This window comes from Cibotium barometz, chromosome 44 (genome assembly GCF_041138505.1).
Source record: "Cibotium barometz isolate CiBa-2024 chromosome 44, ASM4113850v1, whole genome shotgun sequence".
NCBI classification, from domain to species: Eukaryota; Viridiplantae; Streptophyta; class Polypodiopsida; order Cyatheales; family Cibotiaceae; genus Cibotium; species Cibotium barometz.
The window spans coordinates 10,519,377-10,537,581 of record NC_141089.1 but is presented as its reverse complement, the minus strand read 5'-3'; the positions used below and the strand labels follow the sequence as shown (position 1 = coordinate 10,537,581).

General features: G+C 46.5%; 1 protein-coding gene across 3 annotated transcripts in view; it reads right to left on the bottom strand.

The window, feature by feature from the left end:
- LOC147612949 (UDP-Glycosyltransferase superfamily protein) overlaps positions 1-17,994 on the bottom strand; it is a 127,145-nt gene extending 109,151 nt beyond the window's left edge. The window contains exons 1-4 of one of the 3 annotated variants that reach the window (XM_086782224.1): positions 17,729-17,994; positions 17,616-17,649; positions 17,126-17,181; positions 16,906-17,040 (exon numbers count right to left, since the gene is read on the bottom strand). In XM_086782224.1, the coding sequence (XP_086638350.1) occupies positions 16,906-17,040; positions 17,126-17,181; positions 17,616-17,649; positions 17,729-17,821 (318 nt within the window). In that variant the 5' untranslated portion in view covers positions 17,822-17,994. The remainder of the gene's footprint in view (positions 1-16,905; positions 17,041-17,125; positions 17,182-17,615; positions 17,650-17,728) is intronic. The other 2 variants (XM_086782225.1, XM_086782223.1) reach the window with 2 other exon arrangements.
- Positions 17,995-18,205: the final 211 nt, after the last annotated feature.

The window sequence follows — 18,205 nt, the reverse complement described above, 5'->3', positions numbered from 1 at the left end:
ACTACAAGCGGCTGTGCAGGTTGAAGACAGGTGGCTGTACACAGTAGCCAGGTGCCCCCTATGCTTTAGGCGGCTGTTTCCTTGTTTCTCTCAGGTGGCTGCACTACAAACCAAGCTCTGCAGCCAGGTCGTTGTCCATCATCAGCATGCTATGCTCCAGTAGGCTATTGTCCACAGTTTGGTAGCTGTGTTCCTACGGTGGCTACACCCTCGACACAGGAAGCTCCTTCTCAATCTCCTCAACAGGCTGTTGTGACTCGGTGTCTCACTCAAGTAACTGCAGACAAATACCACGGGTATTGGTCCTCCATATGCCAACCACAAGTAAGTGAATTTTTAGATTTGAGTAAAGTACTTTGTGATAAATCTGATAAGGGATTCCCGACTCCCTCCACGGCAACACCCGTTCGGTGCCGGGTAGTCCAAGCTCTATTGGAGAACCTCGGTCCAAAGGTGCTGAGATCGGGAGAGCCAGGCGTTAGTACGGGAGCGCCTGTTTGTACGTGGTCCTGGAACACCAGTTGGGCGCTCTCCGCGGAGTCCAGTGAAAGCACAGGACCGTAGAGACTGGACCACGCGAGTGGTCGTTCTGCTTCGAATATCTACTTCGAGCCTATTTGTTTGGTACTGTATTCATCTTGTACATGGACATCATCTGGTTCTTGGAACCCATGGAGCATTGTATTTGTTAAATACTCCCAATAAATATATCATATATTGAGGGGGGGGTCGGCCCGTTCCGGCCCCAGTGCTGGTGTCCATCTATCTATTTTCATTTCATTTCAATTTCAAGTTGTAATTAAATTGTCCATTTCAAATTGTGGTATTAAGTTGTGCTATTACGCGTGTGGGTGTCCAACGGAGTCTTCCCACTTGATGGGATCGGTTTCATTGGCCTCCTATGTATGTCATCCTCCAACCAGCAGTCCTGTCATGTGCAGAGAATAAACGTCCCATGACGCCCTCTAAGCGATGAACAATGCCCTTATGTCCCCCTTTTTTGTCAGAAAGTTTGCTCAACTATGTTGAAATCCCCTACAACAATTCAATGATCTACATGAGGGAGAAGATCAGTGAAAAGTTATCCTCTCCCCTCTATGATTAGGGGCATACACATTCAAAATGCTCAATCTCACCCCCATCTTGCATAAGAATGACCCACTCTGCTCTGGCAAGCACAATGACCCCATAGCCAATAATGTCGAGAAAAATCGTGGCTTGACACTCAAACACATACACCACCTTTGGTACCATCAACTCCTGACCAAAAAAATTTGTTCTGGCAAAATCTTGCCGGATCTACTACATTGGCTGCCATCAAGTTTATGTTCCTGCAAAAGAAAAATATCCGTGGGACCTTGCGAAGTGAAAGTAGTTCCTAATGAGCTACTTCCAATGGCAAGGAAAAACACCACCTAGCCCTTGCACATTCCATGAGACAACTCTCATGGCTTCTGACCGTGAAATCTTGCATCTAACCTAGTGCCAAATGTAGTGATGGGGAGAAAACCTGTCAATTAGGGTTTAGAGTTCATTCATGGGAGACATACACAGAGAAGCAAGGGAGAGAGAGAGAGAGAGTTGTGGGGATAAGTCAACTCATGAAAAGCATGAGAGTGTGACTCCCCTATCACACATGTATATTGCACTAGTACACATAGTGCACTTAGTACATTAAAAGTACTAAGTGTACTATGTACTATAACTTATGGGCTTGTACACACTATAAGGGTGGGCATAACGCCTTTACCCCAACAACCTCCCACTTAAAGGCAAAGTGCCCTTAAATGAAGGAAAAGAAAAAAATCAGCATGTACATGATAATATACAAGGCCATATCAAGGCTGAAAATGGCCTCATCCAATGCCCATCAAGTGTCTGCAATGAGCAAACCGCTCCGGAGGCAAACTCTTCGTCAACAGATCAGCCGGGTTGTCATCCGTGTGAATCTTAACAAGCTGAATTTGCTTGTTCTCTATCACCTCTCTGATGAAGTGATACTTCACATCCACATGCTTCGTCTTTGCATGAAAGACAGGGTTCTTTGCTAACTGGATGGCACTCTGACTGTCACAATGCAACAATGGAATATCCCCTGTATAACCCAAATCAACCACTAACCGAGATAGCCATAATGCCTCCTTGCAAGCCTCTGTGGCTGCAATATACTCGGCCTCTGTAGTAGATAAGGCTGTGCACTTCTGCATCCTGGATATCCATGACACAGCACCTCCTGTGAATGTAAAGACATAACCGGTAGTAGACTTCCGGTTATCTGGATGACCGGCATAATCCGAATCCGTGTAACCATGCACTAATGCATCCTGTTTGCCAAAGCAAATGCACAAATCCTGTGTGCCCTTCAGGTATCTCATGACACCTTTCACTGCTTCCCAATGCTTCTTGCCAGGGTTGGCCATGTATCTAGAAACCACTCCCACTGCAAATGCAATGTCCGGCCTAGTAGCAACCATGGCATACATGAGACTGCCACAAGCTGAAGCATACGGAATCTTGGCCATATCAGCCCTGTCTCTATCTGACTGTGGGCTGTCCATAGCACTGAGTTTCACATATGGAGGCAAAGGAGTACTAGCTTTCTTCCCCCCGTCCATATTGAACCTCTGCAAGACTTTGCCAATGTATTCCTTCTGAGACAAATACAACACATGCTGATTTCTGTCCCGAAGTATCCGCATACCCAAAATGTGATTTGCATCACCCAAATCCTTCATATCAAAGGTTTGATGCAGCCTCTGCTTCAAGGCATCCATCTCTTTACGAGATTTCCCGGCAATCAACATATCATCAACATACAAAATGAGAATCAAGAGACTGCCATCCAAAGCTTTCTTGGTGTATAAGCAGTGATCTATGTCACTTCTCCTGAATTTCTGGGATTTCATGAATGTATCAAATTTGTGATACCATTCCCTTGGTGCCTGTTTGAGCCCATAAAGACTCTTTTTCAGCTTGCATACAAGCTTCTCCTTTCCACTTACTGCATAACCCTCTGGTTGCTGCATATATATCTCCTCATGGAGATCACCGTGAAGAAAAGCAGTCTTCACATCCATCTGAATCAAGTCCAGATCATCATGTGCAACCAAAGCCAACACAGCTCTAAGTGTGGTCATTTTGACCACTGGAGAGAAGATCTCATCAAAGTCCACACCATATTCCTGCTTGAAGCCCTTAGCCACTAACCTGGCTTTGTATCTTGGCTTTGCATCTGATGCAACTTTGAGCCTGTATACCCACTTACATGGCAAAACCTTCTTGCCTGCAGGCAAAGACACCAATTTCCATGTTCCATTTTTATGCAGAGAATCCATCTCTGACTTCATGGCACGCTCCCATAGAGCCTTGTCTGCCCTCTGTAAAGCCTCTTTATAACATGAGGGCTCCCCACAGTCAGTAAGCATCAAATAGTCAACCCCTGGAACAAACCTGTCAGGGGCTCTGGAGGGTCTAGTGGACCTCCGTACCCAATGACCATCATTTGCAGGTTGCTGTCCAGCCTGCATATCACCCATTGGTGGCTCCTGTTCCATGCCATAAGGCTGAAATATCATGCCCGGTATCTCCTCCAACTGTGGTATATCCATAGGGATATCTTCTGCCATATCTGGCTGTCCATTTGGACCATTTTCAGCACCATTTAAGGGCTGGTTTTCCTGCTGTAATGGCTGATTTACAGCCCTTTGTTGTTGTCCATGATGTCCATCATCATCAAAGATGACTCTGCCAGGCTCCTGTTGCCTTGCAGGCTCCTTATACATGCATGTTTCATCAAAAATGACATCATTGCTGCGTATGATCTTTCTATTTATGGGATCCCAAAGTCTATACCCCATTTCACCTCTGTCACCATATCCTAGGAATATGCATTTGTGAGACTTAGGATCAAGTTTGGTGCGCATTTCCCTGCGTATGTGCACGTACGCAACGCAACCAAACACTCTCAAGTGCTTGTATGACGGAGGCTTCCCTGTCCATACTTCTTCTGGCACTTTCCCACCAAGCCTCGTGTTAGGTGACCTGTTTATAAGGTGAACGGCTGTCATAACAGCTTCAGCCCAAAAACCATGAGGTAATGCAGCATGTGACAACATAGAACGGACCTTCTCCTGTATGGTCCTGTTCATCCTCTCTGCTGTCCCGTTTTGTGGAGGATCATAAGGAGTAGAGAGCTCCCTCTTGATGCCTTTAGCATCACAAAAGTCCTGAAACTGTTTGGACGTATACTCTCCACCATTGTCGGAACGCAAAGCCTTCAGTGTTTTGCCAGTTTGATTCTCAACAAGAGCAACAAACTTCTGAAACACTGAGAATGTATCACTCTTCAAGCGAAGAGGATAGACCCACACCTTGCGTGTGGCATCATCAATAAAAGACACAAAATATTTTGCACCTCCCAAAGAAAGCTGAGGCATCTCACATACATCTGTATGCACAAGCTCTAACTGAGCATCTTTCTGTCCAAGAGCTTTCTTATGGGGGCACTGTAGTTGCCTACCATATATACAATGCTCACAAAACTGAAAACTTGAAAACTTGAGAGAAGGCAAGTAACCCAAACGAGACAATTGCTCCATTCCTTTGACACTCATGTGTCCCAACCGGCTATGCCACATAGAAATTTCCGGCAGCTCGGTTGCATTTACATTAGCATGGTGACAAACACCTGCATGCATGAAATAAAGAGTGTCCACCTTAGAGCCTCTGGCAACAACCAGTGAGCCCTTACTAATCTTCCACTTTCCACTACCAAATGTGGTAACATAATCAGCATCATCAAGCTGTCCAGTAGAAAGCAGATTCTTCTTGATCTCAGGCACATGCCTGACATCATGGAGCATAAGCTGTGAGCCATCTGAAAATACAAGCCTCACATCACCTCTGCCAAGAATTTTGCATGCATGGTTATCACCCAAATAAACCACTCCTTCATTGCCAGCAGTGTACCTGACAAACAAGTCTCTGCAACCTGTGACATGAAAGGAGGCACCTGAATCAATGATCCATGAGTGCATACCATGACCACCTGTAAGAAGTGAATGGGCATCAAGTGAAGACGTAAAGAGGACCTCATCCTCACTGCCACCTGCATGTGACACATTGATTTCTTCGATCTTGACTCCACTTTTGCCCTTTGGCTTTACATCTTTGGCTTCATCCTTGTCTTTGTCTTTGCCTTTTCCCTTTTCTTTTTGATCATTTTTCCATTTGTAGCATTGCTTTTTGATGTGTCCCTTCTTGCCACAATAATGGCATTCCAAATCCTTTTTGGAGCGAGACTTGCTCCTTCCCCTTTCTTGGCTTTTCCCCCTTTGCTGGGATCTCCCACGTGCATTCATTGCATTAGACTTGCCAACAGAGTTGTTTTTCCTGTTCATCTCTTCTTGAAGAAGAGCACCCTCAACATCTGCATATGACAGCATAGCATTTGAATTGCTAGTGGCTGTCCTGAATGTGTCCCAACTCTCTGGCAAAGTGCATAACAAAAAAGTGGCTTTGAACTCATCGTCCATTGCCAACTTTTGATTTATAACCTGGCTGACAATACCATTAAACTCATTGAGATGGGCTGTCATAGAAGCCCCTTCCTTCATCTGAAGGCCTATGAGTTTCTTCAACCAATACACTTTGCTTGAGGCACTTTGTTGGGCATACAAGTCCTGCAATCTCTGCCACATTCCCCAAGCTGTCTTCTCTTCACGAATGCTGAAAAGTAATGAGTCTGACACAGACAACATGATAGTAGATCTTGCCAGCTCATCCATATCTTCCCACTCTTCAGCCGTAAGAGAAGCGGGCATCACACCCCTTTCTTTGATAGGCTTGTGCTGCTTTTTCTGAAGCAACACATTGTAGCACTGGGTTTGCCAAATGTCATAATTCTGCGAGCCTTCAAGCTTCTTGATGTGAAGCAATGAAGAGCTCTCACCTGTGGTTGCCATAGCAAAATGCAACCTGTCAATGCCTGACTCCCTGCAAATGTGCAAACACTGCACCCAAGATGTGCAAACACTGCACCCAAAGCACACAAAGTGCTTACAAATGTTCTCCCAAGCTTTATCTCCCACTGCGGAAGCAAGAATGCAACTTTTCTCCCACTTTTTGTGATGAAAACACCAAAATCTGGTTGCTGCAGATTTTGGACAGCACCTTGAATGTGCTCTTTTGCCCTTCCAAAGTACTGTACAGCAGTACTAAGTGCTTACAAATGATGTACCAAACCTGTACCGGCAATTTCAGCAGCTGAATTTGAACCTTTTGATCACTCAAAACAGTGTACAGCCATGCCAAAACATGTACAAAGCTGTGCCAAATCTGTACCAGCAGGTACAATAGCAATAAATGCTCTCCTGGCTGTCCAAATGAGTAAAAATCAGACTTTTACAGTCCTGTAAACTGCATACAACAGTCCCGAACAGAAATTGGGCAAAAGCCCCTTGACTGCAAGCTGATTTTTGAGGATTCAAGGCATAAAAGTCTCGCCTGCTGCTTTGCCAAGCTCAACAAGCATACAAACTTGAAAAGCCCCTTGATTTGAGATCAATTTCTGATCATGCATGGTACATTGGCGCACATGAAGGCATCCAGAGTGTTCACGATGCTTCCCCCTGGCCACATATACATCCAATACATGAAAGCCCCTTGATTTACAGGCACATTGAGTGCTTGTAAGGCATCAGCACATTATCCACAGCATCAAATGCAATTGCCTGCGTGCAAATCAACCAAATCGGCACAAAAGCCCCTTGATTTGCACTGCAATTTGCTGCAATTTTGCTGCAATTTTGCCCAAATGTGCGATTTTTCACATCATACAGCATGTATGAGTGCTTAATTGCACAATTACATCAAAAGCCCCAAATTTCGACATCCAATTTCCTGCAAATTGATCCTGATTGTGACCAATGTCACCCAATTTTGCCAATTTTGCTCAAAAAATTGAGCAATTGGGCACCTGTATCTGCTCAATTGATTACTGTACTTGCTCAATTGCAAATCCCAAAAAAAAATTGAAGCAGAATACCTTGTATTTTTTTTTGATTTACTCTGATTTGCAGGCGGGTTGTTGAATTTGGTGCTGCTGCAGAAAGATATTGATGCTGCTTCACTGCCTGCCAAGACAGTGCTCACAAATGGCCACCAACATTGGATTGAAAGTGAGCTCCTCTGCGAGAGCTTGCAATTCTGCCAGCAAATGAGCTACCTTTTCTTCTTCCAAGCCTTTTGTGTCCTTAAGCTCCAACACAGGTGGCTCACGTGGATGGGGAAGAACGTTGAATCACGGTGCAGTCACCTCCAAGAGCACGTTGTTGTTTCGTAGGAGTCGCAGCCTTCTCTTGTTTCGCCTAGCGCCTGCTGCCTACCGTGTAGCGCTATAGTAGCCAACGCCGCCTTCGCTTAGTGCTCGCTGACGTATTCGCTGTCTCCGCCTACTGCTGACGCCCGCCTGTGGTGCTGCCTTCGCTACACTCGCCTAGCGCCTATACGCCCAGCGCTAATGCGCTTTGCTCACACGCTTCCGCTGCTGGGCAGTCTATCCTCTTCGTCAGTCTTCGCTTGGCTGCTGGGCAGCTGGGGCAGCCCACGCTGATAGCTGGGCAGCAGTGGAGCCAGCCCACGCCTACTGGCTGGGCAGAGACCAGAAAAGATACAGCAAGCGAACTAGCATAAATTCAGCAGGCGACCAGTTCAAGAAAAATTCAGCAGGCGACCAGCTCCAAGAGAGGTTCAACAGGCGACCTTGCTCTGATACCAGTTGATGGGGAGAAAACCTGTCAATTAGGGTTTAGAGTTCATTCATGGGAGACATACACAGAGAAGCAAGGGAGAGAGAGAGAGAGAGTTGTGGGGATAAGTCAACTCATGAAAAGCATGAGAGTGTGACTCCCCTATCACACATGTATATTGCACTAGTACACATAGTGCACTTAGTACATTAAAAGTACTAAGTGTACTATGTACTATAACTTATGGGCTTGTACACACTATAAGGGTGGGCATAACGCCTTTACCCCAACATGTAGGACACCCCTCGTAAGTGTTATTGAGAGGCGGGAATTGTTTAGGAGTATTGGTAACTGACGTAAAGATAGGAGAATGTAGTGCATGGTCACCACTACCATGAGACTGCACACTACCATGAGACTCCAATGCATGTACATCCAAACGCAAAGTATCACCAATTGTTCACATTGCATCCTCACCACCATTACTGCCCAACCGAACTGCATCCTTGTCACGATTGTGACTTTATCTCTCTAACTACTCTTGATTAGCCTTCAAACGTTGAAAGGACACTAGCGAAGGGTCAGTTGAGTCATTGAGAGCTAGGGAGTAGTGTTACTATTGAGTATCTCTATTCAACATTGTTAATATTTTATGTTAGTAATACATGGTAGATTAGGTCATCTCTCTCTATTGTGTATTGAGCATGAAGAAGAGGCAGTTTGTGCATGGTTTTAAGTCAATGATTAGGCGCTAATCGCAATCAATCAATCCATAAACACGCTTCCACAAGCACCCATGTTATAGACAACGTTCGGTCCGGCCGTCGGGGAAACTTCCTTCTATTGAGTTTCAACCACTAGTGCACTTACCACTCCTCAGCTTTTCCCAACTCCATCTACTTGCTAGCTTTGCTATGTTATCTCGAGTTAGTCTCCAAAAAGCTACCAAGCAGTTCTCCCATTTCTTCAAAAAAGTGGCTCTATATTCTCTCTTGCCTAAAAGCTACCAAGCAGTTCTCCCATTTCTTCAAAAAAGTGGCTCTATATTCTCTCTTGCCTATATTGGACTTCACGTTCTACTCCAGCAGCCTCCAAAGCTTCTTGGTTTCAGCCATAGTTGCCAAAATATGTGATTCATTGGAAAGCATACCCATATGAAACGTTTCAAACGTTTTATACAAGTTTTTTACAAGACTTTTCCTTTTTAAGTGCTGCAGTAATTTAGACTCTATGCTACTTTGAGAGCACTTATGCAGCACTATCTATATGCTGCCAAATCCTCCAAGTCCTCTGGCTGAATAGCCCGGACATATACCAATGACCTGTTTCACCTAAAGGGCGGATATAATTGCAACAAGGCCTGTGTGAAACTATAAGAATTCCCCGATCGCCTCCAAGGAGCGACCGGAAGTATTCTGGAAAGTCAACCTATGCTCCTTGTGGTAGACCGTGCCGGCATGATCATAGAACCATGGATCGCCTAGAATAATATCAGTATGGACACTGGATCTCCATGAAGCATCCCTTAGCATATCATCCACAAATTGCTCAACATCCTCCGACTGTCAGACAGTCCTTGGGAGCATGAGCAAAAGCTTCCAGAAACGAGTGAGATAGTCAGTTATCGATTCATGTTTCTGCATAAAAAGCTCCCATTGTTTCTTCAATTCATGTTGATAATCTATGGGAATAAACTGCTTCAAGACCACCTTGTATCCGTCATCCCAGCAAGTCGTTGAGTGGTGCCTGAGGTGGTCTTCCAACTGCAAGAGAGTGACACCCGTCAAGGCCATATGCACCAAATGGAGCTGAAAAAATATCTAAACCACCTTCTGCTACCAACATGGCAGCCATCTCACGGGTCCAATTGGTGACAACTTCACCGTCCATCTTCCTGTTGAGCTTGGGAGGCTTCAAAAGCTTCAATAGTTGAGCTCGTTCCTCACGAGACATGGAGAAAGAACTCGACAAACTGGTAATCCATCGACATCAAGGCAATGAAGGCGAGCGAGAACTATCCGGAGAATCCAGTGGAGAGGGACTCCGTGAAGGAGACTGTCGGTGTGAGAACAATGTCTCTCTTGCCAACTACCCACACGTGTGAATGATGACTAGTCGGAACGAGGATGAAGCTCATCCACTACATCCTTGCCTACATCCAAAGGAGGGAAAAATCCTCCTTCATAAAGTTTTGCCAATTTGTCCTCGGAATTGTCCAACACTTGCTCCACAGCATGGGTCCTTGTAGATTCTAGATCTGGAATCCTAGGTTCTCGAGGTGCTAACTCCATCCTATCAAGACGGGCAAATATAGCCTCCATTTTAGTGCCTACACATCCATGGATGCCTTTATGTTGAGAATCAAATGAGTGAATTGTGAATCCATCACAAATATCAAATGATCAAGGACCGGGTGAGGGATTTCAACCCTGCATGATTAGGTAAAGGTTTAGTGGGGCACATACCCCAACTAACCCAAGTGCACTGAAGAGAACCCAAATATTCACTTTCCCAAACTCGAACTTCTGCACTCTCGAAATCTAGGCACTCTATCCTATCCAAGCATCAACACACATGGGTGCCTTTTTTTTTAGTAATTTGCAGGTTCCCTATGCTTTGATACCAACTATGGAACACTTGCACCTATGTGCTAGGGTTTTCCAGAGATGGAAAGAAGAGTGCAGGATGTTAGAAGTCATCTCCTGTCTATTTGTATACACCAGGGCCTCTGTTGTGGGTGTGCCCGCCCGTATATCATTTTTCCACACTCCCCGTATTTTTTCCCTATTTTTCCCATTTTTTTCTAGTGGCTGGAGGGCTGCCAGTTGATGCCAGGAGCACTCTGAAGCTGGCCGACTGCATCTGTATCAGTCGTGGGCTGTCTGAGTGCTGGCCAACTTGTTCTGCACAGGCGTAGGGCATCAGATGCTGGCCGACTGCTATTTTCAGCAGTCGTGGACATTTACCTAGTCGTGGGCACTTTTTAGTGCTGGCCGACTGCCCTCATGGGCTTGTATATATTGCCCCCCATCCTCCTCCACTTTCTCATTCAGTATCTTCGGGATCTTGTGTATAGAGAAGAGTTTACACACATCTCTCAGTGTTTCTTGTGCTGATTATTTTCTGCAGTCTACTTGCTCTTGTCTACCCAAGTTTGGATATCATTTCCGCTGCATATTCTGACATGGTATCAGAGCCCTAGGCTCTAGCAGATCTTGGGCGTTTTTTCTGAGCAAGAGGGGGAGCAACAGGTTGCTGATCGGTGGACTGTTTCGGGCTGAACGGGAAGTGAAGGTGCAAGAGGAAGGCGGGCAGAGGGGCTGGACAGCCACTTGCATATTTTCTGATTTTCAGATTTTTCCCACCCACCCACCCTTTCAGGTTACTCTCCGAGATGGCGGATTTACTCGAGATGGCTGAGAAGCACGTGAAGATTCCGACTCTCCCCACGTTCCCAGTGGATCGGCAGTTGGACGGGTCCAATTATGGCATCTGGAAGGTCATGATGGAGTCAGTTTTGGAGTCATATGATCTTGCTGATTTTATTATCAAAGGGGTGCCAAGGCCGGAAGCTGAGGAAGGGGAGGTTTTATCAGCAAGGAAGGACCGAGAGGCACAGGCACAAATGTGGGACCGTGTCAACGCCAGGGTCCGGTCATTTATATTCCTCAATTGCACACCACAGGTGATCAACCATGTGAAGCACATGACGCTGGCGAGAGGCATATGGGAGCACTTGGCTTCTTTGTACAACAGGGTGTCACCCATGAAGCGGATATCCTTGGAAGTGCAGATGCGGGTTATGAACCCTGCAAAGTCTTCGACGATGCGGGAACACATTAACAAGCTGCAGGCCCTTCAGCAGGAAGTCCTTCAAGCTGGGAAAGAGATATCGTCCGAAGATATGGCCATCACGTTACTTTCCCACTTGCCTGGTCAGTATTCCGCTTTCTATTCCTCGTTGATCACGAGTGGCAGGCTCAGCACCATTACTTGGGAGGAGCTTGTGCCAATGGTCTTGGACCAAGAGGAACGTTTCACGAACCCTCCTCACGGCGGAGGTTCGGAGGCCTTAACTGGCCAACGGTCGAAAGGCCGTAATACCAACAAGGGCAAAGGGAAGGCTTCACCAGATAAGTCTTCCGAGAAGAAGCCTGATCCAGAACGAGAGAAGCTGAAGGCCGAAAGATCTTGTAATGATTGTGGCGAGAAAGGCCACTACTGGAGGAAGTGCCCTAAGCGGACAGGGAAGAGTGCTGAGTCCTCAGCCTCAGCTGCGAAGACTCCGGCATTTGTGCACTTGGAGATGGTGGACTCCGATGATTCATCGTCTTCGAGCGAGGAGGCAGTTGGCTTCACCGCAAAGGATACCCGGGAATGGATTCTCGACAGTGGTGCTTCCAGGCACATGACTCCATCCCGTGACTTCTTCCTAGATCTGAAACGGCAGTCAGGTCGTATCTTTATTGGCGATAACTCCACTATTCCGATTCATAGTGAGGGCCGGATGGAGATCATTCCCGACGGCAAGGGAGGCAAGCATGCTTCCCGTGTTCTTTATGTCCCTGCTCTGGGCTTTCATCTTTTGTCAGTGCATGAGGTATGCAAGACTGGCTTTCGGGTGGAATTTGAGGAGCATTCAGTTGCTCTAAGGGACCGTGAGACAGGCAAAGTTGTTTGGGAAGGCGGTGTGGAGAATGGCATCTACAAGCTCTCTGCACTCTCCTCACTGACAGGCTCTCAGGTCGGAGATTTGTGGCACTTTCGTTTTGGCCACTTAAATGTGGATGCTTTGCGGCGCGCCTTCCGGGACCAGATGGTGGTTGGCTTGCCAGATGTTGGTAGTAGGCAAGGACGCTGCAGTTCTTGCATACGTGGTAAGCAGCACAGGGAATCCTTTCCGAAGCAGGCTTCCAGGCGGGCTTCGAAACCTTTGGAGTTGATTCACACTGACTTGTGTGGACCACAGCAGATACCATCCTTGGGAGGATCTCTCTACTTCATGCTGCTTGTTGATGATTGTACCAGATTCACGTGGGTCTACTTTCTTTCACAGAAGGACCAGGCTTTTGCTCGGTTCAAGGATTGGCACGTGATGGTGGAGAAAGAGTCTGGATTTCAGGTCAAGACTCTCAGGGCTGACAAAGGAGGGGAATTCTCCTCGACTGTATTCTTTCGGTTTTGTGCAGATCATGGCATCAAGAGGGAATTGGCCAATACCGGATCGCCTTCGGAGAATGGAGTTGTTGAACGTAAGAACAGGACTGTGGTGGAGATGGCGAGGACCATGCTGGAGCATCGAGATCTTCCTCGTCCACTTTGGGGTGAGGCTGTGGCAACAGCTGTCCATACCATTAACCGCTCTCCGACGACTTCTCTATCCCATATGACTCCATTTGAGGCATATTTTGGCAGGAAACCCGATGTCTCGCACTTCCGTGTCTTTGGGAGTGACGCGTATGTACATATTCCGAAGAAGCAGAGGGGGAAGCTTGACTCCAAGTCCCGCAAGCTGGTATTTGTGGGGTATAACTCTCTTTCCAAGGGATACAGGTTGTATGATCTAGAGAGGAACGAGATTGTTGTCAGCCGGGATGTGGTCTTTGACGAGCATGTTCCAGCATCCACTGTCGAGGAGCCGCCACTTCTTGGAGATCCAGAGTCTGATGATGATTCCCAGTCTACCACTCCAGTTGATCCACCTCAGTCATCACAGGAGGTTGAGCCCGCAGCTGGAGTTGAGCCCCCGCGACCACAGGAGGCTCCACGATCTGTTCGAGTACCTAGGTGGTTGATGGACACCCTTCGGGAGTCAGGTGTCATGGAGCTACCCTCCGAGTGGACCACAGAGGACGGCCCTCGAAGATCACATCGAGTTCGAGATAAAAGCAACACGGCGGAGCTTCTTCAGGTGAACTATGCTCTTATGTCTCGTATCATGCGGGATAAAGAGCCCACTTCCGTAAAGGAAGCCCTTTCACAGGATACTTGGAGGGAAGCCATGCAGGTGGAAATTGACGCCATCGAGAAGAACAACACTTGGGAGTTGGTACCGAGGCCGTCGAAGCGGTCAGTCATTGGTGTCAAATGGGTCTTTAAGACCAAGTACGCGGCTGATGGGTCGGTGGACAAACACAAAGCCAGGCTCGTGGCTAAGGGTTATGCTCAGCGGCCAGGCATCGACTACGAGGATACCTTTGCACCGACAGCGCGGATGACCACGATTCGGACCGTTCTTGCCCTTGCTTCTTCTCAGAGGTGGCCCGTGTACCAGATGGATGTAAAATCGGCGTTCCTTAATGGTGACCTGCAGGAGGAGGTGTACGTTGAGCAGCCTCCAGGCTTCATTGTTCCAGGATCGGAAGGGATGGTTTACAGGTTACGTAAGGCCTTGTATGGTCTTAAGCAGGCTCCGCGGGCTTGGAATCAGAAGATTGATTCCTTCTTTATTCGGACTGGATTCCAGAGATCGGTTGCAGATCCGAACCTGTATCTCTTTCGGGAACGCGGCATGGTCACACTCATCATCCTTTATGTGGATGATCTCATTCTCACCGGCGGTCATGTGGAGCACATTGGAGTGACGAAGGCTGCCTTGTCAAAGGAGTTTGAGATGACCGACTTAGGCTTACTCCACTTCTTCTTGGGATTGGAGATCTGGCAAACCCAGAGGGGGTTTTTCGTCTCTCAGCAGCGGTATGTTCATGAGTTGCTTGAGGCCTTTGGGATGGAGAACTGCAAGCCTATTACTTCGCCGATGGACCCGAACACAAAGTTAACCGTTACAGATCCTTGTGAGCCAGTTGATGCCTCGCAGTACCGGAAGTTGGTTGGTTCATTGATCTGGTTGCTGAACACCAGATTGGACTTGAGCTTCTCCGTGGGGCTGTTGAGCTCTTTTATGCAGACGCCATTGAAGACTCATTGGGACGCAGGATTGCGGATCTTGCGGTATCTGCAGAGTACGAAGGATCTGGGACTCTTTTACACAGGAGGGAATGGAGTCAAGCTCCAAGGTTGGAGTGACTCGGATTGGGGAGGAGATCCAGACACGAGGAGATCTACTTCAGGATACACTTTTACCCTCGGCTCAGGAGCGGTTTCTTGGAGCAGCAAGAAGCAGCCGACTATTGCCCTTTCTTCGACAGAGGCAGAGTATCGGGCTGCTTGTGGTGCTGCTTGTGAGGTTGTATGGCTGCGGAGGCTGCTTGGCGAGATGGGGTTTCCACAGAGGGAGCCCACAGTCATCCAGTGTGATAACCAGAGTTGTATAGCTATTGCTCGGAACCCGGTTTTCCATGCCCGGACCAAGCATATAGAGATACAGTATCACTTTGTTCGTGAGAAGATCTTGGCGGGTGACATCTTGCTACTTTATTGTTCGACGGAGGACAATGCGGCGGACCACTTCACGAAGTCCCTACCTCAGGCTACGCTCAGGCGGCACTCCAGCTCCCTGGGGTTGGTTACACAGCCAGGAGCTGAGAGGGGGTGTTAGAAGTCATCTCCTGTCTATTTGTATACACCAGGGCCTCTGTTGTGGGTGTGTCCGCCCGTATATCATTTTTCCACACTCCCCGTATTTTTTCCCTATTTTTTCCATTTTTTTCTAGTGGCTGGAGGGCTGCCAGTTGATGCCAGGAGCACTCTGAAGCTGGCCGACTGCATCTGTATCAGTCGTGGGCTGTCTGAGTGCTGGCCAACTTGTTCTGCACAGGCGTAGGGCATCAGATGCTGGCCGACTGCTATTTTCAGCAGTCGTGGACATTTACCTAGTCGTGGGCACTTTTTAGTGCTGGCCGACTGCCCTCATGGGCTTGTATATATTGCCCCCCATCCTCCTCCACTTTCTCATTCAGTATCTTCGGGATCTTGTGTATAGAGAAGAGTTTACACACATCTCTCAGTGTTTCTTGTGCTGATTATTTTCTGCAGTCTACTTGCTCTTGTCTACCCAAGTTTGGATATCATTTCCGCTGCATATTCTGACACAGGAATCACACATTCAGTACACACAAGAGTCGTAAACTATTGCTCTATATTATGTACAAGAAAGAAGTTATACAACTGAAATTCAAGTACAAGATGTGGCTGAGGGTGAAGGCATCAAATCACAATCCTATGACCTACTATACACTCTTGGCTAGCACTTTCTCCACAGAGAAACGCTCTATGAAGTCCAACACTAAGAAAAGCAGTTGAATATGACGATTTGACTACCCACGTATACATATGCACCAATGCTCCTAGTGGGCCAATAGTATTGATGTCGGCCACATGTACTTGACTGCCATGTCATCGCCACCATGTCATCCCTGCCAGGTGCCAATGCGCTATCCGACTCTGCATGTAGGCTGCTATCAGATGTCTGGCTCGGCCTTGCATACTTGTAGGTGTGTCACAATCTACCTCTTTTTCATGTGTTTGAACTTTGGTTTTCTTTTTATGTGAGTTTGTTGAATGTTTCATGTCATGTTTCAAGAATAAGGATGACATCTCGATCCCACACCATGGTAAAATGGTTGAAATTTCATGCTTGCATGTTGTGCTACAGCCTATAATGTATTCTTTTTCACATTTAAGAGGTTTTCCCAAGCATTTCAGTGCCAAAACTGCCATTTCTTTTGCACCCCATCTTATTTGAAACATTTATGAAACTTCCCAGATTTGTTTGGAATATCTTTGAAACACTGCAAGAGGCAGCCTTGGAACAGCATATTGCAGCACTGAAGCAGCGGGTATAGTCGGGACCCTGCATTGGGAAGTCAAGGCACATCATTCAAGAGCCCATGGATCATCATCGTATCAGAGCAGAAGTGGTTCTGCATGTAGTCGCAAGCCCAAAAATAATTTCATAAAATTCCTTAAGCGTGTTCTTATTGGGCTAAAAGAGTATCCAACCCTTGGTGGGTGCTTGGCCTGGTCACTTTTGGGCACTTGTGTGGGCTGGTTAGCAGCCCCAAAACTGATTAGCATCAACATGGAGCCCAATTATGGTGTGCATGTGACGTGACACTTTTTTTCCAATTTACTCGAGCAACAAGAGCATATGAGACGTTGAGCATACATCATGAACAAAGCCTAAAGGTCAATTATTTTGTCTAGGCAAATGAAAGCTTTGAATCAGGCATGCAATAGTCCGGCAGAAGTAGCTCACCTGGACAAGAAAGAAATCTGGAGCAGGAACTCGGACAAGGAGAATCCAAATGAGTGTAAATGTTTGTATGAGCAACTTCAACGGTAAAGCCATTAAGTACAAGATCCTTGGCAAACCTTGAGGAAGTGGGGAATTCTATTCACCAAAAGAGGTCAAGAATTAAACCAACAAACTTTTCCTAAAGAACGGCAGAGAAAATCAAAAAGGTGAAGTTTAATACCATCAAATGTAGATGAATTTGGGAATTATGAATCAAGGCAGCGTGAGGCTCGCTTCCTGATATACAAATACATCACAAGTAATCACAACAGATGATGAAATACATAGTAGAACACAGTAACAAGCCATCTGTATTTCTTTTCCAGAGGTTTTCCGCTTTTACTTCTGCTGGTTTCTTATTTGGGACACATGAGATGGTAAGAAATAGATGGTACACAAGAACATGACACTGAACAATCCATGATGTATATTTTCTAAAAAGTAGCTGAATTTTAAATATGATGTAAGGATACACATACTGTGCATAACAGCTTCAGAAAAGGAGTTATAGCTTCACTAACGTTTTCTGGTTTTTTTTTCTTTCTTTATGAATTTTATTCCTCTTGCAGAAAATGGCACATATGCTTGGCATTGATAAAAAGGGGGGTGTGGGTGTGGGTGTGGGTGTGGGTGTGTGTGAGAGAGAGAGAGAGAGAGGGAGAGAAGCTTACCTGAGTACGCAATGATATCAACCTCGAGTCCAGCCTAAAGCAGAAAAATGCAATACCTCTGAATTACGGATGCTTGCAAGGGTTGTGTTTGTGCGAAATGAAGATGTCTGTACCTGAGAGGCAAGAGAAAGAGCGTGGTACTGCATACGAGGACTTCGCCCGAGATCGCCCAGCACCACAACAGCAGCTCGGTTCCGCTTTCCCATGGTACTCCCGTGCTGTCTGATTTATTGATCCTACACTACAGACGTATACTTGGCTCAGCTCAAACAAAACCGTCACTACTACGAATACATACTCTAGAAGGGTTGAATCCATACATCCATCTCTAGTAGGCTCTCTCTCTCTCTCTCTCACACACACTTTTTTTTTTGTACAACTAGTTGAAATTGCATTATATCATAAATGTACAAAACGGTTTGATATCAAGAGGATGTCTAAACCCTAGAACTTAAAAACAACAGTAAAAAAGTTCTATGCAAGAACAGGGTAGTGCTCAAGAAAGAGCCTATGCCCTATCCATCAGAAACAGTAAAAGAAAAGCTGAACACAAGAAACATCCAAATCTTCCTCATGTACGGCATCATATA